Source organism: Trachurus trachurus (genome assembly GCF_905171665.1).
Source record: "Trachurus trachurus genome assembly, chromosome: 14".
Classification (NCBI taxonomy): Eukaryota; Metazoa; Chordata; class Actinopteri; order Carangiformes; family Carangidae; genus Trachurus; species Trachurus trachurus.
In genome coordinates, this window is record NC_139903.1 from 13,780,898 (window position 1) to 13,805,099 (window position 24,202).

Below are 24,202 nucleotides of genomic sequence, written 5' to 3' on the forward strand. Positions count from 1 at the left end.
AATATTATTATTATTTATTATTTACCTATATTTAACTATGAAATCCCATTGAGATCGGAAATCTCTTTTACAAGGGAGACCTGGCCAAGGTAGCAGCCATGTAAAATCAGCCCATACAAGATTATACAATAAACAATAAAACAAAAACTCAGATGCGCACACAGTTCACACCAGAAAAATAATGACACTCCTTCCTCAATGTATTCTTTATAATACACTTAAAATCATTCATAGATATAAATTAGGTAGGTTTTAGTTTAAGAAATGGATACACTATTATTACTATTATTAAACCTTTAAGCTATTTTAAACGCACAAAAAACAGCAGTTGTACCTTCATATTAATGCATTTTAAATCGTTATGTTGTGCGGGAACAGTGTTAATGACCAGAATTAACACAAAGATCCTAATAGTACACGAGCAGCTCCATTGAGAACATAAAGTTCCCTGTTAACAAAGCCTCCAGACTGAGCCCAGTGTCCCACCATGCAGCAGCCCTGAGCTAACAGCGGCAGCAGCAGCAGCAGAAACAGCGGCGGCTAACCAACCAACCAACCAACCAACCACCACATTTGACCCTGTGTGTGCCATGATGAACTAGACATCCGGGCTGTTTGTATGGAAGATGGCGACACTTATCCTCCCTGGTGAATGGTTCAAAAACTGGGAAAAATCAGGAAAACACGAGTTGTAAGTAGTTAGTTCTGGCTTTTAACACCGCAGTGAAGGATTTAAGGTGTTTTTGAACGGTTGTGAATTGATAGCTGGTGGAAAAATTACGTAGGTTACGATGCAGTTCAAGGCCAGTCTGTCAAGTGTCTAACTGAGGCTAACAGCTAGCTGCTAAAAAAAATGGCCTGCTAACTTTCTCTTCTGTATTATTTGAAAACAAACACGCTTGTGTTGTTATTGCATTATACAACACGGTTTATATATCCTATTAAATACAGTGAACGCGCCACTTTAATTTAACCTGCTAAAATTAGCTACATGCTACCACTCCAGCAAGACCCTTCCTTAGTTTGTAAACACGATGGCTATCGAAGCTAAGCTAGTTAGCATCCCTTGTAGCTTGACTCCTGTGCCGCATCGATTTCGTGCTGGTTAGCTTCTCAATTTTTGAACAATAAAAATAAAGTGTGTGTCAGAATTTAAAGTTAATAAACAGTCCCAACTCAAAACGGCGAGTGGTGAAAGAAACCAGCTCGTATCTGTCGCTGTTGACTGTTCACGGGGATGATAATAATCAAGTGGAGGGAAACGACGTTAAATAACGTTATAGAGAGTTAGCTGTAACGTTAGCCGTGATATAACTGTTGTCGAGTGGCTTGTTTACCGCTAAAACGTGTTATTTTGAAAAATAAAACTAGTGTGTAAGGATTTTGTTGGATAAAAGTTACGTTATGATGAAATAAAACCAGTCGAGTTGGAAGACTTGTCGTAACGTGGTCAACGACTTGCTAACGCCAAGTATTGTCAGCTATCTGCTAAGTTAACTCGCACCAGATACTGTGTAAGACCCAACATTTGCATAGATATTTTACTGTGTTATATTCACACGGTTTACTTGGCCTTACAAATGTGCACTCGGTGCTAATCGGTGATATCTGGACAGGGAGCATCATCTTAAATGTCACAATGGAAAACCACTCATTTTGGCAGCAGCACGGAAGCGTCTTCTCAACATCTGGGCATCAGTAGTGAGGGCAGAAAGAAGCAGCTGCTGGCTTTGTGGAAGCAAAAAACGTTGCCTTAATGTAATTGTCATTCATTTCCTTGAGCGCCACCATCACGAACAGGCAGAGACACAATAGGCTCGTCCGTAGTGCTAGCTGCTATTAGTGGGTCTAGGCCTTGCGCATTAAAGAAAGGCCTGCAGTGAGATGCACCAAGTCAAACTACTTTATCCTGGACCCAAAAAAACCTGCCACTGTATCTGACAGTATTTTGACACAAAATGCTCCAGATAGTTCCCAAGGGCTGTAAAATGTTGCTCTACAGAAAAGAAAATAATAAAACTCAAGGCACGGATTTAAATTATGCATTTATACTCTCTTTCTACTGTGCCTGACTGTGGCACAGATCTTCCCTTTGCCCTGACTGTAAAACATCTCATATATTTAATATGTTCTCTGTGCAGAGCTGCTATGAAGCTGTAATGCAACACTCAATCCAGGAGCCACATAACTTCCAAAATAAATGGTGGTCTGTTTTAAAAGAAATCTGCTTCACACAAGTGATAAATACTTGATTATAACATAGGTCTGCATAGTGCAATGGTAAATCCATTAATACAGTCCTCTGATAGTCTAGGTCAAAGGTCCAACCTCAGCCAGCCCTACAGATGTTCTTCACAGTCTATCTAAACTTTACTTGTTTCTTTTTAATCTGTCCGTATATGACAGCCATCATTTTTGCTCGTGGGATTAACCACAGTCAGAGAGGTCAGGTTGTAAAGTTCATTTAGTGATGCAACTTATTGCTTGAAGTAGTGACGGCCTGTGAGCTTCATGAGAATATCAACAACAACGCAGTTTTAGACTTGAGGGCCCTGTCATACCAAGCCATCAGTTTGGTGCCAGCAGGCCCATCTCTAACTGGCCGTTGCATGTCCAGTAGTTCTTCTTAACACTTGGTACTTTCTACTTATCACAATCATAAGCCAACTGTGCACACCGAATCAGTGGCAGGGATAGTCATCTAGTATGTTTTGGTGTGTTGACTAGTAAGTTTGGTGTAGTTTTTAATGGACAACATTGAGGTTAGTTTCCGAATAATTTTTGAACATCCCTGTTTATCATCCAAATGTCTTGTTTTATGTGGGATATTGTAGACAGGGTATGCATATGTACTCCAGATGCAGCAGAAATGTATGCACAGTTATTGTAACCAGCTTTTACATGATTTTCCTAGAGTGGGAATACATTTTAAGATCTGTTAAGTATATGTGGTTGTTGTATTCTAACTGATCAGAGTTGTGTCCCTTTACTTTCCAGTGTACAACTCTGCAAAGACCTAACAGAGAAAACAGATCATGGAAGTGAGGTTAGAGGTAAGTTGGAAATTACAGTGACAGTTTTGTTTTACACTCTTCTTTTGATTGTCTCGTAATGGGTTCAAGCTACCCTGTAAAGCACAGACACACATCCGTCTTGGCAGTTGCAATAGTTTTAATTATTCACATTGACCTATCCATTAACATTCAAGGCTTAAATGGGTGTCGGCAATACATCTGTTAAATACTTGAAGGGAGAGCACACTTCATTCAGGGCTTTTCATGTTTTATTTTTATATCTAGTTTAAGGTCAATTTTTAGATCTTAATTCCCAAAGTTAATGTTCAGCAGTCTTTTTCCGTCAGTTCACATTTAGATGAACTGTTGTCTTTTTTCCTTGTCTGTTTACCCCTGCAGATATACAGGCCGCCTTATACGAACTCTGCTGGCAAGTTGTACAGGGGAACCTCAAATTGGATCTCGTCGCCAGCGTCCTTGGGGACATGATGGTAAAAGTTTTTTTGGTCTCTGTGTGTTTGAGTTTGTAAACATAGACTTTGATTTGATATCAACTTCAGGGCGCAGTTGAAAATTCCTTGTAAATGATCCTAAACTGGTTTTGTTTTTTCCCTCAGGAACTCCGAGATGACATGCCATCAATTTTAGCAGATGTGTTCAGTATACTAGGTAAGTTTGTAAAAAGATTAGCTCTTTAATATTTTTCTATATGGCTTTTAGTGATCAGTAAACCTGGCATATTCTTCCATTATAATGTTTTTTTCCTGATTATATTTCCTGTAGATTTAGAGACTGGTGCACTGGAAGAAAAGAACAAACGTGATCATTACACACAATTGGTGGGAGCATGTTTGGTAAGAACCATATATCTTTATTAACACCATTCTAACACAAAGGGTGAATATGTTTTTTATTGCCAAAACAGGAGAGCTTGTGTGATTAAGCTTTACACTTAATTGCGACATTTTCAGTTTGATGCATAGATACACACAAACAAATTTTGCAACATCTTTGTCAATCAGTATCATTATGTATTGTTTGTTTCGTTACGTGGGCCTATAAAGAGCCACTCGAAGGAAGTGAATAACAAGTTTGTTTGTTTCCAGTTCTTCGTTCCAGAGGCCATCCTGAAAGAGAGGCTGGATCCAGAAACCCTTGAATCCCTTGGACTTATAAAACAAGCCCATCAGTTTAATCAGAAGATTGTAAAAATCAAGACCAAACTATTGTAAGTAGACTGTACAGTTGAGTAGAGATATAGGATTACTTAATTTTTTGTCAACTTGGTGTACTTGGGATGCTTCATAAAGTATTTTTTCTCTTTGCAGTTACAAGCAGCAGAAGTTTAACTTGCTAAGGGAAGAGAACGAGGGTTATGCCAAATTAATCACTGAGCTTGGCCAAGACCTGTCGGGCAACATCACCAGCCACCTCGTTCTGGAGAGCATCAAGTCCCTCATAGGTATTTGACAAGTCTTTTGTCATTGCTTGAATCTGTATCTTTATCTTGTACTCATGCAAATACTATTTCAAGTCTTTTGGCATTTGTTTTTATCTTGACACTAGGTTATTGATTTTCACCAACACTTCGGACAGAAACCACATTCCATTTGATTTGGTCCCCTTCTATTGTTCTCTTGTTGAGATTCAGCTTTCACTCTGTTGTATTCATGTTTATACGGGGCTTTTCATTGCCAGGTACCGGTGTATCATAGAGAGTCTCTCCTCAAATGCTACTTGCCATTCTTTTTGATGTCCGCACCAAAGACTGCTGGCAGCCCCATTCATACTGAGAACATGAGTTGACAGGACTTAAGCTTCAGTAGCACAGAGGCTTTGAGATAATCTGTTCTTAGAGGTGATGACTAACCTGTACAGTCTTTAATTATGAAATTATTCAGATGGGTTTTTATGGTTTATTGTGGTCTCAAGGTAACGTCTACATTTTAGGCTGCCAGACAGATAGATGCCGATGTCACTGATGTCACTCTTTCCACCCCTGCTCAGGGGAGAGCTAAACCATAGTCTATGTAGCATAATTATTTGATTTGTATTTGGATATTTCTGTCGGATGACATCACAGTTATAAATCAGGAGGTCCAGACACATGCTAGGTTTTGACCCGGTCTTGTTTTTTTGATCAGCCCTTTGAAACTGTCTTGAAGGTGTTATATAAACAGTCACTTGCCCACTCCCCCACCCCCCAAATTGTGTTCTGATGTCTGCTGAGTACTGTTTCATCTGCCTGCAGGATGTTTCAACCTTGACCCTAATCGTGTTTTGGACATAATCCTGGAGGTGTACGAGAGTCGATCTGACCAAGATGAGTTCTTCCTGGCTCTCATTAAGTCGTACATGTGCGAGCCACTCACTCTTTGCCACATTCTGGGCTTTAAATTCAAGTTCTGCCAGGTGAGAACATCAATCCTTAAATGAAGCATACAGCCTGAACAATATTTTATTTGACACTTAAACTTAATTTTTTCTTCCATGTGTCTGCTCAGGAGCCCAACGAGGAAACACCTAAGTCACTTTACCACATTGCTGCTGCTCTGCTCCACCACAACCTGATAGAGCTGGAAGATCTCTACGTACATGTAAGGAAAAGAAACAGCTTAGAGGCACACAAGTTAAAAGACATCACCGTTCAGTTTGTGTGGCACACATCAGTCAGAATATAAGTTCTGTATGAAACCCTGTGACTGTAGTATTGCAAAGTCTTGAGGATCAAACGCAAAATTTTGTGTCAGGTCTCTTACATCAAAGTGAAAACTCTTGTAGTAGAATCTGTTCGTAGACTGAAGCCTGTGCCGTTCTGTCGCCTCTCTGTCATTCCAGCTTATGCCACAAGATGCCACCATTGTAGAGGAACACAAACGAGATATCTCTGAGGCCAAGCAGATTGCCCGCAAGTTGGTGATGGTTGTGTTGCCCTCGGAGAGGAGCGAGGACAAAGAAAAGGAGAAGGAGAAGGAGGAGGAAAAGAACGATAAGGTATGAAAGCAATTGCTGTCATATTGTTTTAATACCAGCCTTTTCTGGAGGAAGTCTGGATGGATGTTAGAGAGAAATGTCTGTTATTTAAAGTTCAAATTAACATGTAGCTTTGAAATGTTTTCACAGAATAATATATAAATAAAATTCACAAGAAATTAAATGACTTGTGAGAAGTTATCTTTACATTTTTCTGTCCTCAATGTCTCAGGTGCTGCATTAGTATTAAAACATACAATATCAGGTTTTCAGTTTTCACAACATGATATACTACTACTTTCATAAAAAGTGCCTGGTCAATAAGAAAAAGTGAATTATTTATGTGAATTCCATGTGGTTTTTGTTTTGTCTGTGCTCTGATGATTTTGGTTGTTGTCTAAATATGAAATGTGTCTTGTAAGCCCTTATAGGCTGGGCGCCTTTATTGGTGCATGACACTTAAATAAATATTAATTAATTAATTCATAAAATCATATAGATATATACATAGGAATAGATGATAGTGCATGAAAAATGCATCACTTTGGAGCATGAGAGCAGCTGTTCGTTTTTTGCTACTACTTTAACTACCTGATTAAATGTTGCTGAACTTTGGCATGTTTAATAATTCACTGACATTAAGTTGCTTCTCTTTTTTGTGCTCACACAGCCACCTGATAACCAGAAGCTCGGTCTGTTGGAGGCACTGCTTAGAATTGGAGACTGGCAACACGCCCAAAGTATTATGGACCAGATGCCTTCCTTCTATGCTTCTTCTCACAAGGCCATTGCACTGGCTCTCTGCCAGCTGGTGCACCTGACTGTGGAACCTCTTTACAGAAGGTGCTGATTTTGTCATGTATCACTTACTGCCCATTACGTGTAGTCAGACCAAAAAGCACGCGCTAGTACCTCTCATTCCACGGTTAGATGTTAGATCTCCTGTCTTTGCCAATATTTCATCTGTATAAATCTTTCAAAAAAAAGAAGAAATGTAAAGTGCAAGCTCTGACACACTGTCTCTCTGTTCCTCCTAGGGCTGGTGTCCCAAAAGGGGCGAGGGGATGTGTAATACAACCACTGAGGAACAAGCGAGCCCCTCGGCCTGCAGAGAGCTTTGAAGACCTACGCAGGGACACATTTAGTATGCTCTGCTACCTGGGCCCTCACCTCTCCCATGACCCCATCCTCTTTGCTAAGATCGTGCGTCTGGGAAAGGGCTTCATGAAAGAGGTACTAAACTTTAACCACTGTGGTACTAAAAATCTGCAGCCTAAATCTAAAATCATACTAATTTTTGTGTCCTTAACTTCCCAGTACCAAAATGATGGCAGACCTGATGTCAAAGACAAACTGGTGAGTGTGGAAATAATTATTTCAGTTGATTAATGTTTAAAGTGGCACAAGTGGATCTTCCAGGTTATCTCTGCAGTATACTGTATGTTACTCTGAGGATTGTATTCATGTTAATTAAATTGTTATTGCAGGACACATTGCTGAGTTGTTTCCTGAGCATTGCAGACCAGGTTCTACTCCCCTCACTCTCCCTGATGGAGTGTAACGCTTGCATGTCTGAGGAACTGTGGGGTCTCTTCAAACTCTTTCCCTACCAACACAGGTGAGTTGCACACACTGCATGAAACACTCTGTAATTGAGTCGTTGGATAGTAAAACCCTCAGGCAAGGCTTCAGGGCGGTGTTTACTAGCCGTCATGAAAGCCAGACTCAGGTCTTCAAACCACGCTTGATTGTGTGGAGTGCATTTTTGTGTGGCATTTGGAAAACCATCTTTTCTGCTCCTGGGCAACACGAGGATTTTATTTTTAGATTCTTTGTTGGGGTATTTTGGCACACTGCTGATTAATAATGACGCTCCACACTCCCATTGGTGTTGTTTTCCTTGTGGTTGTCACAACTAATAATGCAGTTTCCTTATTACTGAAGTCAGCAGCACTTTGTTGATAATTTCACTCTATTTTACACAAAACTATGTCAACACTGTGAAAGAGAGGATTGGATATAAACTGAAAAATGACTGAATGAATTTGTTCTCTGCTCTCTGTGTATTCTGTTGAGGGGTTCTGTATAGGTAGATAGGTAGAAGGGAACAGCAGCACAAAAATACAAGAAATTTAGACAATAACCCTGAAACAGTGCTAACCCGTCAATTCATACACAATGAGTACAGTAAATCAAAATGTGATTATGTGATTTTCACGGGTAAATTAATCATCGAGGAGCAGTCCATTTTATTCAGCTGGTTGCTAAAAGCAAAGGAGGCAGCAATCTACTCTGCTTTGTCAGGCAAAGAGCTATACATACTGTGTAAATACAATTTTTTTTATTTTACAAATTTTACAAATTTTACTTTTCAAAGACTATTTTGAATTGCTAGATGTACAAAGTCACATGTCTTGTTAAAATTGTTTCCCTAAAGCTTACTGGGCTGTTAAATTGTACATTCCTGTTGTCCCTCCATGCCAGTCCTTTTAAATGTTTTGTGTGCAGCAAAACCAAACCCTCTCTTTAATTGTGTGTTCTCTGCCCATACTCCCCCAGGTACCGGTTATATGGACAGTGGAAGAATGAGACATATTCCAGCCATCCGCTGTTGGTTAAAGTCAAAGCACAGACTGTGGAAAGGGCCAAATACATTATGAAGTAAGTCATTTTGCACAACCCAAAGTACTCCCCTGTTGTGTATGTCTTTTTTAATTTGTTCAATCTGTTATTAATTTTACCAACTAATTCAGACCAGTTCTGTTTTGGAGACAATTAGATTGATTAGAAATTGGTAAAATTTGAACGAATGGGTTAAACCTGCAGCCACTAGGTGTCTGTTAAGGTATCCTATGTACTACTACTATTAAGAGATGGATTAATATTTTGCATCTCAGTGTTGGCTGTGTTGGCCATCAGTGTAAAAATTAAATACGTGACTTTGTACACTGTATTTTGTGTGTCTGTTTGTGTTGGGCAAGTCATTATTCCAACACTGTTATGCTGTAGAAGACAGTTATGTTAAGCTGACAACCATAAGAACATTTTCCAATTGCTGTAAAGCTTACAGAAGTGACAGTCTTTGCTTAAAGCACTCTGTGTCGTCTTGTGTTTTTTAATCTGCTCTTTCCTGTCTTGTGCTGTTTTCCCTCCACAGGCGGTTGACCAAAGAAAATGTGAAACAATCTGGAAGGCAGATTGGCAAACTGAGCCATAGCAATCCCACCATCCTTTTTGATTATGTAAGTGTTTTGCTGTGCTTTCTTTTATTTCACTTCAGTCTCATTTTGAATGACGCCAGCTAAACTAAGAATCTGCGGCAGAAAATAATTGATTCTGAACATACAAAGGAAGATATTGTGTGCTCTTCGTTATGGTTTAGTACATTTCCAGGGCGTTGCTAGTTGAAAATGGTTATTTGGACTAGAGTTGGGCGATCTTGACATTTTCAGATCGCCCTAATCGCCCCCTTGGAGATCGCCGATACACAATGCAGTGGGGGGAGGGGGGTGCGGCTGCACAGCTGTAGCGTGTTGCATTGCCCCTTTTCCACTACACAGTTACAGCTCTACTCAGCACGGTTTAGGTCCTTTTCCATTATAACTGAGTATTATGACTTCATAGTTCCTCCTCAGCGGGGATGGGGTCGTCACACCACGGCGGCTACGCTCTCTTTTTTTGATCCTCTCATCAGCTCCAAACTCACTCATCTGCACCGTGATTATGGACCACAGCCTGGTTTTCCACACAGCAGTCAATTAACTCTCGTGAAAGAATAACAACAGTGGCAGTACAGATCAGGGGCCGGTGTGTTTTTAAAAGTAGCGGGTTTGATTCTCGTGTTGGACTTCGTGCTCGCGACTCTGTCAGTGATGACGCTCTGACCAATGAAACATCAGCAAGAAAAAAACCATTGTCGATCGTCCTCTCAATCGCCCATACATGATCGGATTGCCGATCGGCACAAGCCTAATTTGGACATAAGAAAACTGCAGGGCTTACTTCACGAACACTCGCAAACATCCAAGGACATAATTAAAATTCTTTATTCTGTTAGGGCATATCAGAATAGCAAAAAGATCCACAAATTCCTCAGGGTAGCTAGTGTTCGGATTAGGGTTAACCCCAACCTTTACATATATGGCCAGATGTCACTGACATTAAAAGTAGGGTATAAAAACAAAAAGATATTAATTTCCATCATGATTATGTTCAGTAAAAGCTTAGCAATAAAAATGGAGAAAACATTTTTCAACAACAGAGAGAGGGGGTAAGCCAGGTTACAGGACAGATCTGAAATGTACATTACGTCCTGAGCTCTGTGCAAGTTCGCCTGAAGTAAATCCAGCAGCTTCCTTGTGTCCAAGAAAATAAATGATGTTCTACAGCATGCAGCACCTTGCTTGTCCTGTACACCAGTTATATTTTTCTGGCCTTTTTGTGCCCTCACAATTGTCTCTACTCTGGGAATTGCCTGCTTCTCATGCCCTACTTATAAATTCTGTATCCATGTATCTGAGTAACACTCATATTAAAGTGTTAGCAAAAATTTGAAACGCCCTCAGTTTGAGTAAAGTATTGTACAATAATATATCCATACTAGCCCCACACATTAGATTTTGTGCTACATAAGTGTCCTTGTTGCATGTTTCTCACCATGCTGTGTTTGTATTGGCTCTATATAATGCAGTTATAATGTGAAAGAATAATTGCACATGCAGTAGTGTGAGCATGCATCATTTAGCATTTTTTAAAGAGGCTCCCTCAGGGTTGCATCTAAATTGTTAGTTAATGGTCTGGCATCAGGTCAGGTATAATCTATATTCTATATAGCCACTGATGTTTTATCCACTCATCTCTCTTGTTGTGTATCAGATGCTGTCTCAGATCCAGTGGTATGACAACCTCATTGTTCCAGTGGTGGACTCCTTGAAATACCTCACATCACTCAACTATGATGTCTTGGCCTGTATCCTACACTGTTCCATCTTTATTTAGTGCCTGTGTGTGTGTGAGAGTGTGTAGATGGCGGCAGTGTGTTTTTATGTGGGTTTCTTTCTCGTTTTCTGTGTTGTTCCACTTGACTCTGCCTTCAGATTGCATTATCGAGGCTCTAGCCAATCCAGAGAAGGAGAAGATGAAACATGATGACACGACCATCTCCTCTTGGCTCCAGAGTATGTGCTGTCGCCGGTTAACTGGCCTGTTGCCATACAACAGTTGCATCAATCATTTGCATGCAAAAGGAGAGAAGCCGTTTGATGTTTTATTGAGTGTCTAACATACACCTGCTTTGCTTCTGTTGTCAACCAAGGCCTGGCAAGTCTGTGCGGAGCCGTGTTCAGAAAATACCCTATTGAACTCGCTGGCCTCCTTCAATATGTCACCAATCAGCTCAAGGCAGGAAAGAGGTACGTAGCCCCAAATGATGTAATATGCAGGAGGCACTACTTTGAAAAGACATCAAAACAGACTAACTAGAACAAAGTTTTCCAGATAAAAGCCTTCCCTGTTCTTTTGTGGTTGTTGGCTGCAACTATAGGACATATAAACACGTAGACAATAAAATGTCATAAAATAAGTCTACGTACGACTTTATCTTTTTTCTATTCTATTTTTATTCTTTTTGTATAAATCCTAAATTGTATATAGTATATGCATATTTTTTGCACTAGAATATTTTAATTTATTCTATTTTATTTTATTTCTATTTTTATCCCTACCTTTAACTATTTTTGGTATCGTAATGTTTGCACCTTACACCACGACAAGTTCCTTGTGCTGTAAACTGACCTTCCACACACTACACTTATTCTTACATGTGTCTGTGTGTTGCTGTTGAATGTGGTGATACACATTTTTCTGTTTATGTCTTTCCTCTCCCTGCAGTTTTGACCTGCTGATCCTCAAAGAGGTGGTGCAGAAAATGGCTGGCATTGAGATCACGGATGAGATGACCTCAGAGCAGTTAGAAGCCATGACCGGAGGGGAGCAACTCAAAGCTGAGGTATATGGATTCAAGTGCAGTTATCATTCCCGAGTGCAGTCTTGCGTAAAAAATCTGTACGATTTTCCGTGTCTGTGCTGACTCCATGCTCACCTCTGTGTTGTTGTGGATGTGACTCTGTCAACAGGGAGGATACTTTGGCCAGATAAGGAACACTAAGAAGTCATCACAGCGTCTCAAGGATGCACTGCTGGACCACGAGCTGGCTCTGCCACTGTGTCTCCTCATGGCTCAACAACGAAATGGTGTGGTTTTCTTAGAAGGTGGAGAGAAACATCTGAAACTCGTTGGCCATCTCTATGACCAGGTATACACGCTCTCTACTTCTCCACAGATGTGCTCACACACATCTCACTCAATAACAAGATTAATCTAAATCAAACGTATTACAATGTATTTATATTTGTGGTTGTGACTGAGGTTAATCTTTGTCTTCCTGTAGTGTCATGACACATTGGTGCAGTTTGGTGGTTTTCTGGCCTCCAACCTCAGCACAGAAGACTACATCAAGCGGGTTCCCTCCATCGACATCCTATGTAACCAGTTCCACACTCCACATGATGCTGCCTTCTTCCTGTCTCGCCCTATGTACGCCCATCAGATTCTGGTAAGTCAACTGCTCTTTCATACCCTTAAAGCATCATGTGATTGAGAAAATACTTGAATCAAGACAAAAATCTGCTCCAAATAGGATACTATTGTTTTATTATTCCCATTTTACTCGCAGTCTAAGTACGACGAGCTGAAGAAAGCGGAGAAAGGCAACAGGCAGCAGCAGAAGGTTCACAAGTATGTGGCAGCCTGTGAACAGGTGATGACGCCAGTGCACGAGGCCGTGGTGTCTCTCCATCCTGCCAGGGTGTGGGACGACCTTCGTCCTCAGTTCTACGCCACATTCTGGTCCCTCACCATGTACGACTTGGCTGTGCCTCATTCTGCCTATGAACGCGAGGTCAACAAGCTCAAGGTACAGATCAAGGCCATTGAGGAGAATCCAGAGATCGTGAGTAAACTGCACTGCAACCATTTTTGTATTTTACACTTAAGTTTTGCAGCAGCAGCAGCTGATGCAAATGTCAATATTGAATAAGATATTAATGTTGTTCCCTTCAAATTTAGCCCATGAATAAGAAAAAGAAGGAGAAGGAACGCTGCACGGCCCTGCAGGAAAAACTGCAGGAGGAGGAGAAGAAGCAGCTGGAGCACGTCCAAAGGGTTTTACATCGACTCAAACTGGAGAAAGACAACTGGTTATTGGCCAGTAAGTATCTTAATGTTGGAGTCAGTGACACAGCTGATGTATCTCAGTCTGCATGTGTGTAGTCTTCTCAAGTGACTGTTTCTTCTCTGTTGAGCGTATGATTGATCATTATACACAAAAAGCTAAAGTTCAAGTTCTCCCAAAATAACTTACAACACCTACAACAGAGCTAATCAAGTCATTTCTGCCATCTTACTGTCAATATTGGAGGTGAATCTAATGTTCATTGATCCGTCTGTTTGCTCTTACTAAGACAACTTTAAATGCTTATCGACAGAATCCACAAAGAATGAGACCATAACGAAGTTCCTCCAGCTCTGTCTGTTCCCACGCTGCATCTTCTCTTCCATCGACGCCGTGTACTGTGCCCGCTTCGTCGAGCTGGTCCACCAGCAGAAGACGCCCAACTTCTGCACCCTTCTGTGCTATGACAGGGTAAGGCACCTAAACACACTCAGACTCTTATGCACTTGTGACGATAATGACTTGTGATATTTTAACAGCCGTCTTGTTAAAGCTACAAAGTGCTTTATAGAAAACGGAATAAACATTAATAATGTGATTAACGAAGGGGAATAATATAGGCTCTAATTTGGCCCAATAATGCTTAAGAAGAAATGTAAGTGCCAAAATGTACTGAGTGGTTCAACGAACGCTCAAGTACACCATTAATTTAAAGCTTGAAAGGAAAGCTCAATAACTGCGGGTCTATTAACACCACTTTAGTAAAACTGAGCAACCACATTGAAGTGCAGCTCTGACATACTTGCAAAAACCATGCAGATTTTGTAGCTTTCTCCATGTGGCGCATTAAACGTCTTTGTTTAAGCAAACATGCTGCATTGTGTGGCTCTGCAGGTCTTCTCTGCTATCATTTACACTGTGGCGAGCTGCACGGAGAACGAGTCTCACCGCTACGGACGCTTCCTCTGCTGCATGCTGGAGACAGTGACACGCTGGCACAGCGACCGCGCAATCTATGAGAAGGTATCCCACTAGCTGTTCTCTCTGCGTCTATCATTGATTTATGTTTGTATCATTTTCTAATGTTAGAAGAGCTGGAAAGATGATCTGTATCTTCTTATTGTGTGGTCACAGGAGTGCGTCAACTACCCCGGCTTCCTGACCATCTTCAGAGCCACAGGCTTCGACGGAGGCAACAAAGCAGATCAGCTCGACTATGAGAACTTCAGGCATGTGGTGCACAAATGGCACTACATGCTGACTAAAGTGAGCAGCCCCTCTTTATCGTTGTTGTTGTTCTTTACATTTCTGTCCAGATAATGTCAGCAGAAGCCCTCTGTGTTTATCTGTACTCATGTCCTCTGTCGCTGCTACATCCAGGCGTCAGTCCACTGCCTGGAGACGGGAGATTACACCCACATCCGGAATATTCTCATCGTACTCACCAAGATCCTTCCCTGCTACCCGAAGGTTCTGAACCTGGGCCAAGCTCTGGAGTGCCGCGTCCACAAGATCTGCCTCGAGGAGAAGGACAAGAGGCCAGACCTCTATGCCTTAGCAATGGGGTAACACAGCATTGTGTGCTGTTCAGCTCTCTGTGGAGCATACAGTTATCATATTTTATGAAGTGTGAAAATAACATGGAAACATGGGAGATGAAAAAGCAAGAGTGGGAGTTATCTAATGTGTAGAATTTATAGATAGAGACGCAGAGGAGTGGTGAACGTAAATCACACATTTGAGTTCTGCTTTCACAAGGAATGGCGTGACAGGTTGTTGGCATTTTTCACGGTAGTCAGGGCATGATAGTTTTGGCTTTAGGGTGGACATTAGAGGTGGTATGTTTTTGTGCAGTAATTTATCTTTTGAGTGTTAAGCTACGAGAGTTAAAACGATAATCTTTTCCAGCCACTGGGATTCCTAATGAGTCTTTAAAATAACATTACAAGTCCAGTTGCTCTTATTCTACATCTGCTAAATAGCACACAACCCAGATTTCTGAAAGCCTTCAGGGACCGATTCTTTTCTTGGTGAAGTCTGTACTTAAGTGTGGACGCTGTACCTGGTGATCAGCATCCACTTGATTTATTTATAGGCAAGCACCCAGGGGGTTTTATTTGCAGGGAAATGCTGCGCTGACAAAGCTCAAGTACTTGAGTTTTCTCCTCCCTGAATGTTTTAAACTGTGTGACACTCAGAAGATGTTTTGAGCTTCTTGTTTGCTGCCTTGTGCAAACCCTTTATGCGTCTTACAGTTATTCAGGTCGGTTGAAAAGCCAGAAGGTGCACATGGTTCCTGAGAATGAGTTTCACCACAAGGAGCAGCCAGCGCGCAGTGCCACCCCTGCCAGTCAACAGAACGGCCCCGGCAGCACAGGCAAGCCTGCCACCAGCACAAACAAGACCGAGGAGGGGACATTAGAGGATGGTGGTGAGTCACTAGTGACATGTCACGGCTCTTTCAAATGCAACGCTTCTTCGTTTCATCAGTTCAAATGTAGGAGTCCAGGTACATTAAATATAAACTCCTGTTGTTAACTCTGGCATTTAAAAGAGTTTATTTGGACCCTTGTGCACAACTTTTTACCAGAACATACATGCAGTATGCAATGCAGTTGGCACGAACAGATGCCACATACTCAAACGTGCATGTCGGTAGTATTAATAAATCCTGATGCAGTTCTTTGTTTATTTTTCGGCAGATAGGGGAAAGGACAAATCTCAGGGGACCACAAAGCCAGTGAACAAAGCCAACAGTGCAGCGGCCAAAGTGACCACCAGCAACGGGAACGGTGCTCTCAACAGGTTGGTATATGAAGAAAACTAAGCAGTGGTAACGTGCCTTGTGGCTGTTACCTGTCTTGTAATGGCTCAGAAGGACTATAACTATCATACTGTCCTGTTATCAGCAGAATCTGTCATGAACATTTATGCTTCTACAACTGACTGTGCTAGAGCATGAATGGGATTTCTCAGAAACACCTGAAGGAATGTCTAAATGTCTTTTGGTGGTCAAAGGTCTCATGACCTCTTGAAGGGAATCCCTTCAGATTTGGCACAAACTTCAATTCACTTGGATGAACTGATTAGATTTTGGAGGTCAATGTTACAGTAACCTTACAATATTGATTCTTGAATAATCTGTAACTTGAAACTAGACTGAGGGCATGCAACCGCAAAGTGGTAATGGTATTTGAATAAAGGAGTTAAGAAAAAAATCTTCCTTCCTCTTGCAGCACCAAAGCTGTTAAAGAACGGGACGAAAAAGAGAAGAGCAGCAAAGAAAAAAAAGAGAAAAAGGAGAAGACACCAGGCAGCACTCCAGAGACAAAGGCCGAGAACCGTCGGGAGAAGCAGAGAGACGAGAGAGCGGGGAAGGAGGAGCGGGTGGCACGTGAGGGTAAGGAAAAGACCCCCAAGGCAGACAGGGAGAAAGTGAAGGCCGAGGAGAAGAGCAGCAAAGATGACAAGGCCAAAGCCGGCAACGGGGAGCCCATGGAGCCGTCCAGGGAGCGCGACGCCATCAAGGAGTCCAAGAACAAGGAGAAGGGAGACAGGAGCGCTGTGGCCGGGTCCATAAAGTCACCAGTTCCCAGATCAGAGTCAGCCGAATCTGAGAGGGGTAAGAAACCTTTCTGTGTGTCTCTTAGACAAAGGTGTTGAAATAAGTGCCTGCTCTGCCGTCGACTGTTTACAATGTCTGTAAACATACCAATCCCATCATGTTTTTTAAAATTGAATTAAAGCAGAAGTAAGGAGAATATTTGTGTTAATATAAGTCTTAAATAGTTATATCTTCCGACAGCAATCACTTACATAGAGTGTTTGGTCCGAAACACGGGTCTATCAGTCACTCTGCTCTGCTGTAAGCCGAGGAGAAAACTTTCCTTGTATCCTACAACCTTTATCCAATGAGGAGAGAGAACAGCATGAAGGGCTGTGTGTGCAGCCAAGGGATGCGCGTGAATGTGGTGACGTAGGGACGAGGACCAATAGATCCATGACGAGGGCGGGGGCTGCTGACAAGAAGTTAGCCAAAACGACAGATCGCTTACTTCTGCTTTAAATGGATCTAATTAGGCAGCATTAATTTCAAAACATTCAATTTAAAACATATCAAATGAAAATCCTTTAAAAGCATTGTGCATTTTCATATAGGAATTGAACACAAATGTCTTTCTTGTTATTTTTGCAGATCACAAAAGACGAAAGCTCGACAGTCACTCTTCTCCGTCCCACTCCTCGTCTGTTAAGGTTAGTATGGCTTGAGGAAGGCTGTGCCCGTTTCTTCTCTATCTACCGGAGCGTTCCCTGCCGTTGCACATTCCAGCAGCCCTGAAGATCACCAAGGAGTTGTCGTACATGCAGGCATGGCATCTGGAAATCTCAACCAAATTCATGGGAGTTGGAAACCATTCCATGGACATCAGCATAATGTTTTGCAGAATTGGAAGCAGCAAACCCCTCAAGGACTTAGCCAAGAGAATATTGTGTATATTGAGTATTTTCATATTGAAATATTTATCTATTTTCCTATTAATGAAAGCAGTCAGTGTGCCTTGGGAAGAAAGAAAATTTTTAAGCATTTCTATATTCCTCGTGGATTTTTCCTTTTTTTTTTTTTTTTTGAGAATACTATTCACCTGAAGAAATTCGGCTTGCCAAATCAAGAGCTTTCGCCTTTTCCTATGGCAAAGTTGTGTTTTTTTAGTTTGTTGTGTTTTTTTTTTTTAAAACATCAAGAGCAGCATTTTACCATTTGAAATGGTGCCCAAGATTTTTTTTTTTTTTTTTTGCAAGCTGAGAAGAGTTCCTGGTTAAAGTGATGTATTTTGTTTTCCCGTCAACGTTCCCGGATCCAGCGCGAGTCGGATGATGTCCAGCAAAGCACTCTGGAACGGAAGCGCCTCTCTGCGTCGGCTGAGTCATCGGTCCCATCCTCAAGCTCCGTTTGTTAAAACGGCCTGCATGCAGTCTCCACGCCACACGATGCATGTCCAGTCAGTCCTGCCGGCCCCTACAACACTATCCCCACAACCACCAACGTCATCAGCACCAGTCGCACTACCTCCTGGCAAGCGTTCGATGGAAAGTCGGAGCCACCAGCAACTGAGATCAACGCAGAAATTGAATGTCACAGTTTTGAATCAGCCAAAAATGCAGAGGATATAAGCCTGCCCCTTCAAAGAGAGAGAGAGAGAGAGAGGGGGAAAGAGTGGGCGAAGCCTGAATCGTCGGGAGCATTGCCCACACCACTGGAAGCTTGTGATAGGTCTTTATTTTACCCTCCCGCCAGAGAAATAGGCTCCATGTGTCTTATCCATTCCTGAACTGTAAGTGACAGCAACAGTTACCTATGTAGGGATGCAGCACATAATAAGAGTGATTTGTCTCACACACACACACACACACACACAGGCAGACACATATCCATTATATACAGCACTTGCACTTTAGATGTACTGAATACCAGCTGCGCTGTAGAACTTTTATATCATGCTGTCTGTAGTAATAAGACTAGCAGTTATTTCATATATGCTCAGGGTATTTCTATTTTAAGTATTGACATTCCAGATGTTGAGACTATGAACTCTCCTCTATGTAATAACCTTGTCAAAGCCTTAGTCCTTGAAGGTCAGAGGTCAAGGGAGAAGTATGCTGTTGGTCTGGCCAGCCCCGACTCCCCACCCCCCACCCCTTCTTCCAACTCTCTACTGCTGTCTGACAACCTCCTCCCAACCCCCACCCCCTCCCAGCTCATCTGTCATCTCCATTCATCCCTACAGGACAATAGCAACGAACCCAAGGAGTCCACATCCAAGGTTTGAACTGACTCTGCTACTTGTTCCTTCCCTCACACTGTCTGTTCTCTTTGTTCAGTTGCCAAAAATATGTACAGCTGCTGGTGTGATATAACCCATTTTTTCCACCATCCATCTTTTTTTTTTTCTACACGTTATGATAAGAAAAGAAATAGTGGATTGATTCATGTGTAATGGTAATCCTTAAAGCTGCATTAATTGATATTTTTGGTCATTTAGAGGCTGTAAGATGGAAATGTTACATTTAACATTTTGCCACATTTCTAAGAGAAACTGTCGTCTTTTTATTCATACAGAAGACGTAGTGAGACACTACGTTCACTTGGAGGAGTCATGTTTCTGTCCATGTGACAAATGTCAGGCTGATGTTGAGAATCTGTTTTCCACCAGTTTTCAAGATGAGATATCACATAAACTGTTAAGATGCTCCACACCTTTCACTGGCTCGTCCTTAACTTTGATCCTGTAAACGGCATCAAACGGCAGTCAGACAGAACGCCAGTTCCTCATGTGGCTGGAAACTGAGTTTATGGAAGTGAATCTGTGAGATATAAAAACCAAAACGGTAAACAGGCTGAAAGTCTCCATGAAACAGAGAAGTGATGACGTGATGACCCTGTGGGGTTGTCATTGCAAATGATCCCTTTGACATCGCATTCACACAGTAATTGGATCTTTTGTTAATACAAATAATATTGAATAGTGCAGCTTTAAGGTTTTTAATTCGTAGCAATCGCCTGAAAACATTTATCAGCCCCAATTTCTTGTTCCATTAACAAATAGTTTTATTGTAGACAAATTATTATTACAGACCCAGATTGAATCTGAAAAATAAACACCAACACGTGTGGGTCTCTTCAGTGTTTGTCACGACATTGAATCACAGTGAATGTTATTAGGTTTCATGACACTGATGAACAGAGAAGATAAACAAACCTCAACTAACTGACCTGATTTGATTAGTGTCCGTCTCTCTTCAAGCTAATAATCAGTGGAAGCGTCAGTTCCTGCCTCGTTTCTGTGTGGATCTATTTCTATCATCTCACACGTCTGCACAGTTTTACTGTTGATCAGTGCCATTGTTAATGTCTCTGTTATTCTGTCTTATAAGACAGTAAAATGTGTCCAAGCAGGTTTTATACTTCAAAAACTGCTGTTACCGTGTGACTAAAGTATCTCACACTTTGGACAGAATGGAGGAACATCAGTATCGAATGGGCATGTGCATGCCTCAGACCATATCTGTTGTCACTTGCTCCCACAACATCGTGTACAGAATATGTACACACTGTATGGAAACACTGAGTCCCTATGTTTAGCATTTATAAGCAGTAAACAAATAATACGATGTTTTACAACAGACTACAGTGTCATCCAATGTATTGACAGTGTAACAGATTAGTCTTTAAGTATATTTCCAGTTATTTTCAACTTGAACCGTAAGTTTTAGTTTCTGCTGTTTCGCTAAGAAATTCATCACTTACTTCATTAGCGAGTCATTTTTTTCACTGGGACCCGACATTGATCCTCTAGCACCAATTGACAAATACAATTTAGTTTACTGAGTTGTGATAATTGTTTAATGAAATTAGTTTAGGGACATAGAACTTGAGTGAGTGTTGATGCTTTTAAAATGTTTGTAGAGTTGGTCACGGGACGCACTTGCCTGAGAGGCGGCTCAATAACACTCAACTTTAAAGGAGGTTCTGACAACATTAAAATCTGTTTGTCTGTCTTTGTCCTGTTCATACATGAATGTCTTTGCAGCACCACGTCAACTACAATTCAGTATCCCGGTCCAAGAGCAGAGAGAGGGAGACGGAGAAGAAAGAGTCAGAGAACACACAAGGCCGATCCAAAGAGAAGAAGGAGGAAAAGGATCGGAAAGAGAGGAAGCGAGTCAGTATTTCAAACCACCACTGCACTTATTAAAATGTGACTTAGGGAAGGTCTCACACCCCCAGATCGCAACTCTTCTGACATTTCGGAGTTCGTTGTTTCATAGTCGTTGGATTAGAATGAATTGTAAATCACCTTGGACAGGATGTGATGTAATGTTACACTTGTTAACAGAGTGTATGTAATGTTTTGTGTCTCAGGACCATGCTGTCAATGAACGCGAGGCGAGCCAAGAGTCCAAACGCAGAAAGGATGAGAACGGCACCAGTAAGTTTGTTCTTAATGAGGTCGAAGAGGCCGTTGACCCAGCGAGTACGCTGCAGTGAAGTGAACCTAACAAAATCTTCTCTTCCCAGATTCCTCCAAAAACAGCAAGAGCGCCAGTCCTTCCTGCGACTCCCCGCTTTCAGCTGAAAAAGAGAAGAGCAAAAGATCCAAATCTTCCAGTAAAGAGAAAGCCGAGTCTGTGAAACCTGAGCGAACGTCCTCCGGAGGCAAAAAGGTCAACTCCACTTCACCCTCCACCAGTGTCTCACACTCTTTTTGTCACTCATCAAAACAGCTCTGACTTTTTCAGCGTAACTACCTGAGCTCATTGTCAGCTGATGTTAAATGCTCAAGTAAATCTTATTTCCGTTACTATTGTTAATGTTTCTAATGTTTCTCCTTGTGTTCATGTGCTACAGGAGTCCAGACACGATAAAGAGAAATCTGAGAAGAAAGAAAAGAGGGACAGCAGCGGAGGAAAGGAAGAGAAAAAGCAATATCCTTAAACGTAGAGAGACACCGAGATCATAACGATGGTGTGTATTTTGCAATATTGAATGGTATGGAGTTGTTTTTACTCTGCTGCTCCTTTGTGCCACAGTCACACGTAAAGCAGCTCAGCTCACCTGCTTTGTTCAAGGCCACATCTTCAGTGGATTAGCTTGTTTTAACATTACGTAAACTCTTATGTACCAGTGTTTCAACACGTGCCCTGGCACCACTAAATCAGTTTTCCATTATGAGTGTGTGTTTATCTGTTGTGTGTCGGTAATCGCACTCAAAAGCAATAAGTGTTTAATTGCACTAGATGCCATATTGCATTTTTGCTTGTAAACATAATTGGGTGCTAACGCTCCAACTATAACCATTTGACTTGTCAAATTTTAGCATTTAACCCAGCGCTCATTTCTGCCTTCAACAGCCACCGTCCCCTCTGTGTGCTCTGTAACATGGATCTCATAACCTCTGTTAGACATTTAAAAAAAAAGAAAAACACTGTGTTGCATTGATACTGGTGCTCGCTCATCACACGTAGACTCTCTAAGGAACCATCACTGGTTCTGTCACTCCCTGCGTCGCTAAAAAAGACGTATTTGTAATTTGAAGGTCGCTGATCTACATCATGTTCCACTGTAGTAGATCACACGGTGAAAACATCACAGTCAGACAGTGACAAAGTAGAGAAGCCGTCTGGATAGTTAAAGGCTTCTGTCTATACTCTGTCAGAACATGTGTTGGGCAAACAAATATTTCAGCACTTGTCAGCATTTCAGCCTTTGATTAATTCACCATTTCCCTTAACGATCACACTCATAAATCCTCTGACAAGCACAGATAATGTGCACTAATCAGTGAAGGTAAGATGTATTCAGATTCTTTGTAAACAGCACCTGATAAACCAATGCAGCGGTCAGTTTTTGATTTGATTTTTTGATTCTTTTTTTTCTCTCTGATCCACAGCAGAACTGGAGAAGCTGTGCTTTTATCTGCACGTCATCTGCAACGCCATCTGTACTACGTTGTTAACTCGCACTCATTTCTGCCCGTCTTGTTTTTTTTCTGTAAACTCCCCTCCCTGTTGTTGTTGTTAGCTGTAGTTATTTCAACTTGCAGATCACCTTGTTATTTTTCCGTTTCAGTATACAGTAAATCAGCTGCAATGTTTTCGTTTTTTTTTTTTTTTCTTTTCATTATTTTCTTTTTTTTATTATTATTCAGTACGGGCACAATGTGCTGCTCCTTTCAGTGTTGTCACTATTTGAATTAGAGAAACGGTTACTGTATCAAATGACCTCTTTGGTATCATCCGGTCATGGATTCAATAATCTTATGCTTGAAAATTTGTATTTTTTTGTACCTTGTCAGGCTCTGCTTTGCTTGTTTTATTGGAGTTAACGTGCTTTCCATACTCACTTACCTCATATCCTTTTGAGATACTTAGATACTTTTATTTATTTATCTCCACCTTTTAATCCAAGTAGGACAGTAGGCACAAGTGAGGAAAATTATACAAAGGACCAGTTTGTATATTGTGTACAATAATAAAGAGGGTAACATGAAATTCACATCATGTTATTTTTTTTTTCTTTTTCTTTTTTTTTTGGATGTCCCTTACAGTCCTTGTGATTTTGTGTTAATCAGGTTTTTACATAATTTATAAAAAAAAAAAGCCAATTCAACCTTCAAATGTAGAATTGTAAAGAAAAAGTCAAAAAGACAAAAAACCGACACTCTGTACTCCAAAATGCAACTGTTTGAAATGACTTTTGGAGATTTTATCTGCTGTACTCAATGAGTGTAAGCTTTTTTTTAAAAAAACGACGACGAAAAAAACCAACAAAAAAAACCAATAAATAGTTTTCCTAGTGTGTCACTTTGATATTGTCTCTCACTTGTCTTTCTCCTTCTTCACACACATTCAGCTGATCATCCACAGACAGAAACTAGGAGTTTACTGAGTTACTGGTTGTAGCACAGACACAGGCGGAGGGGCAGAAACATAGAAGCTTTAGTTTAAAATATACGTATATAGTATATCAAGACTGATCATTGTTACTGATGGATCAGAGTCTCAAACGGGAGCTGCAAATCGTTAACAACAGATTATTCTCACATTATTCTCACTTATTCTCACTCTATGTAACATCCTCTCAGATGTTACATAAAACGATGCAGAGGAAACATTGTGTTTTATGGACCTCACTGTGCCATAAAGAGTCATCGAAGGGAACTGATATGACATTAAAGTTACAGGGATGTTTCTGGGAGAATAACTCTAATTGATTTTTGTAAGGGAATTGAACAAAGTGTTCTAGTGGTAAACTCCCAGTCAATATGAAGGGAAGCTGAACGTTTATAGAATAAGTTTTCCTATTGTAGGTAAAATATTGTTTGGGTCATACGTGTGGATGTGTATGTCATGTACACTTACACAGTTGAGAGCCCACAAAGGCACAGGGAGAAATGCAAACTCCACACTGAAAAGCCTCAGGAG

At 41.1% G+C, this 24,202-nt stretch overlaps 1 protein-coding gene across 6 annotated transcripts; it reads left to right on the forward strand.

Annotated features, from left to right (window-relative positions):
- The first annotated feature begins 559 nt into the window (after positions 1 to 559).
- On the forward strand, positions 560 to 23,559 carry thoc2 (THO complex 2). Of its 6 annotated transcripts, XM_083986281.1 has the most exons (39): positions 560 to 691; positions 2,998 to 3,053; positions 3,414 to 3,505; positions 3,632 to 3,683; positions 3,798 to 3,868; positions 4,121 to 4,242; positions 4,343 to 4,476; positions 5,266 to 5,426; positions 5,519 to 5,611; positions 5,853 to 6,008; positions 6,658 to 6,830; positions 7,025 to 7,220; positions 7,305 to 7,343; positions 7,475 to 7,605; positions 8,547 to 8,648; positions 9,145 to 9,229; positions 10,863 to 10,956; positions 11,084 to 11,164; positions 11,302 to 11,398; positions 11,877 to 11,994; positions 12,122 to 12,301; positions 12,437 to 12,601; positions 12,722 to 12,997; positions 13,114 to 13,255; positions 13,533 to 13,690; positions 14,114 to 14,242; positions 14,354 to 14,485; positions 14,600 to 14,784; positions 15,475 to 15,650; positions 15,922 to 16,024; positions 16,456 to 16,841; positions 17,415 to 17,473; positions 19,006 to 19,041; positions 20,809 to 20,940; positions 21,141 to 21,207; positions 21,297 to 21,442; positions 21,627 to 21,703; positions 22,519 to 22,565; positions 22,669 to 23,559. In XM_083986281.1, the coding sequence occupies exons 1-38, from the start codon at positions 627 to 629 to the stop codon at positions 22,544 to 22,546; spliced, it is 4,695 nt and encodes a 1,564-aa protein (XP_083842407.1). In that variant the 5' UTR covers positions 560 to 626; the 3' UTR covers positions 22,547 to 22,565; positions 22,669 to 23,559. The 6 variants fall into 6 exon arrangements, 3 of the variants coding, with proteins under 3 accessions (XP_083842407.1, XP_083842408.1, XP_083842409.1); XR_014595913.1 differs by lacking the exon at positions 22,519 to 22,565 and having other exon boundaries at positions 21,627 to 21,767; XR_014595914.1 differs by lacking the exon at positions 22,519 to 22,565 and having other exon boundaries at positions 21,627 to 21,767; positions 22,672 to 23,559.
- The last annotated feature ends 643 nt before the right edge of the window (positions 23,560 to 24,202 follow it).